We start from the raw sequence: 1,052 nt of genomic DNA, 5'->3' as shown, positions 1-1,052 counted from the left end.
GTACTTGTGGTTGTGCCATATTAGACGCCCCTAGCGTCCTCCAAGAGATGCGGAGTGACTCCAACATTGGCACGTTAATGAGTTCAATTTCTGGCAATCTACTAGGATCCATCTCTTTGAAGGCGAAATTAGCCACCCTCCAGCGGTGCTGTTGACCAAGTAATCTGTTAAGAATATACCTCGCGACTTCTAGTTTCGGCTTTGGAACGTGGATGGTATTGCAAGTGACTGACAGGCTAAGCGGAGCTGCCTTGGACATCTCGATACAAGTGTCGACAGCTTTTACGAGCCTTTCATCTTGTTCCGTGCTGCGGTAAACATCCACAAGGACATTGATGTACGCCCAAAGAGATGCACACGATACAACTGCGTGACGCCATGTACGACAAACGTGCGAAAGGCGCAGTGGCACCAGCATAGATTCCTCACTCGCCACATCCTTCTGTGCTATCCGCACGACACGTAGGAAAATCTCGTTGAGAATATCTGTAGGTAGCTCATTGATTCTGAATGCGTTGCTCGAATTTGCATGTACTTGAGGGATATGAGAGTCAGGGAAGCGAAGCATACGAGGAAAAATTTCTCTACGAGACGCGTTAGATGTAAACATAAACTCGTATGAGAGCATACATACTGGGTGAAGATAGACTGGTCGAACGCGTAGAATGAGGCAGTGTCTCGGATTAGAGCTGCAGGTGCCTCTGTACAGTTATTGCTACTATATCCATTCTCCGACCACACACAATGGTCTTGTTGTCGAGATGAAAAGAACGATATAATCTTTACGAGTAAACCCGTTTGGCTCCATCCCAGTGCATTGGTCCTAGTTTCACGCATTTTTTGGTGCAGATACTCCGTGATAAGCTTTCCAAAGATGCTTAAGGCCTGTCAAGAAAGAGTAGTCAGCTCAAGACATGGGAACGGTTAAGCTTCAGGAGGCATAGGTCTCGGATATATGCTTCAGGTTTCCATATGAGCAAAAGCAATGTACGGCTTCCTCTAATGGACTAACGCTATTACTAATCAACTAGATCAATGTTGTCAGGGCGGTA

At 46.3% G+C, this 1,052-nt stretch overlaps 1 protein-coding gene across 1 annotated transcript in view; it reads right to left on the bottom strand.

Annotated features, from left to right (window-relative positions):
• FOMMEDRAFT_26103 (uncharacterized protein) overlaps positions 1 to 837 on the bottom strand; it is a gene marked incomplete at both ends in the record, with an annotated part of 2,463 nt that extends 1,626 nt beyond the window's left edge. Inside the window, 3 exons of the mRNA XM_007263164.1 lie at positions 103 to 584; positions 635 to 689; positions 744 to 837. Coding sequence (XP_007263226.1) covers positions 103 to 584; positions 635 to 689; positions 744 to 837 — 631 coding nt within the window. The remainder of the gene's footprint in view (positions 1 to 102; positions 585 to 634; positions 690 to 743) is intronic.
• Between the last annotated feature and the right edge of the window lie 215 nt (positions 838 to 1,052).

This window comes from Fomitiporia mediterranea, assembly GCF_000271605.1.
Source record: "Fomitiporia mediterranea MF3/22 unplaced genomic scaffold FOMMEscaffold_2, whole genome shotgun sequence".
NCBI classification, from domain to species: domain Eukaryota; kingdom Fungi; phylum Basidiomycota; class Agaricomycetes; order Hymenochaetales; family Hymenochaetaceae; genus Fomitiporia; species Fomitiporia mediterranea.
The sequence above is the reverse complement of the archived record's forward strand: the minus strand, read 5'-3'. Positions and strand labels throughout refer to the sequence as shown.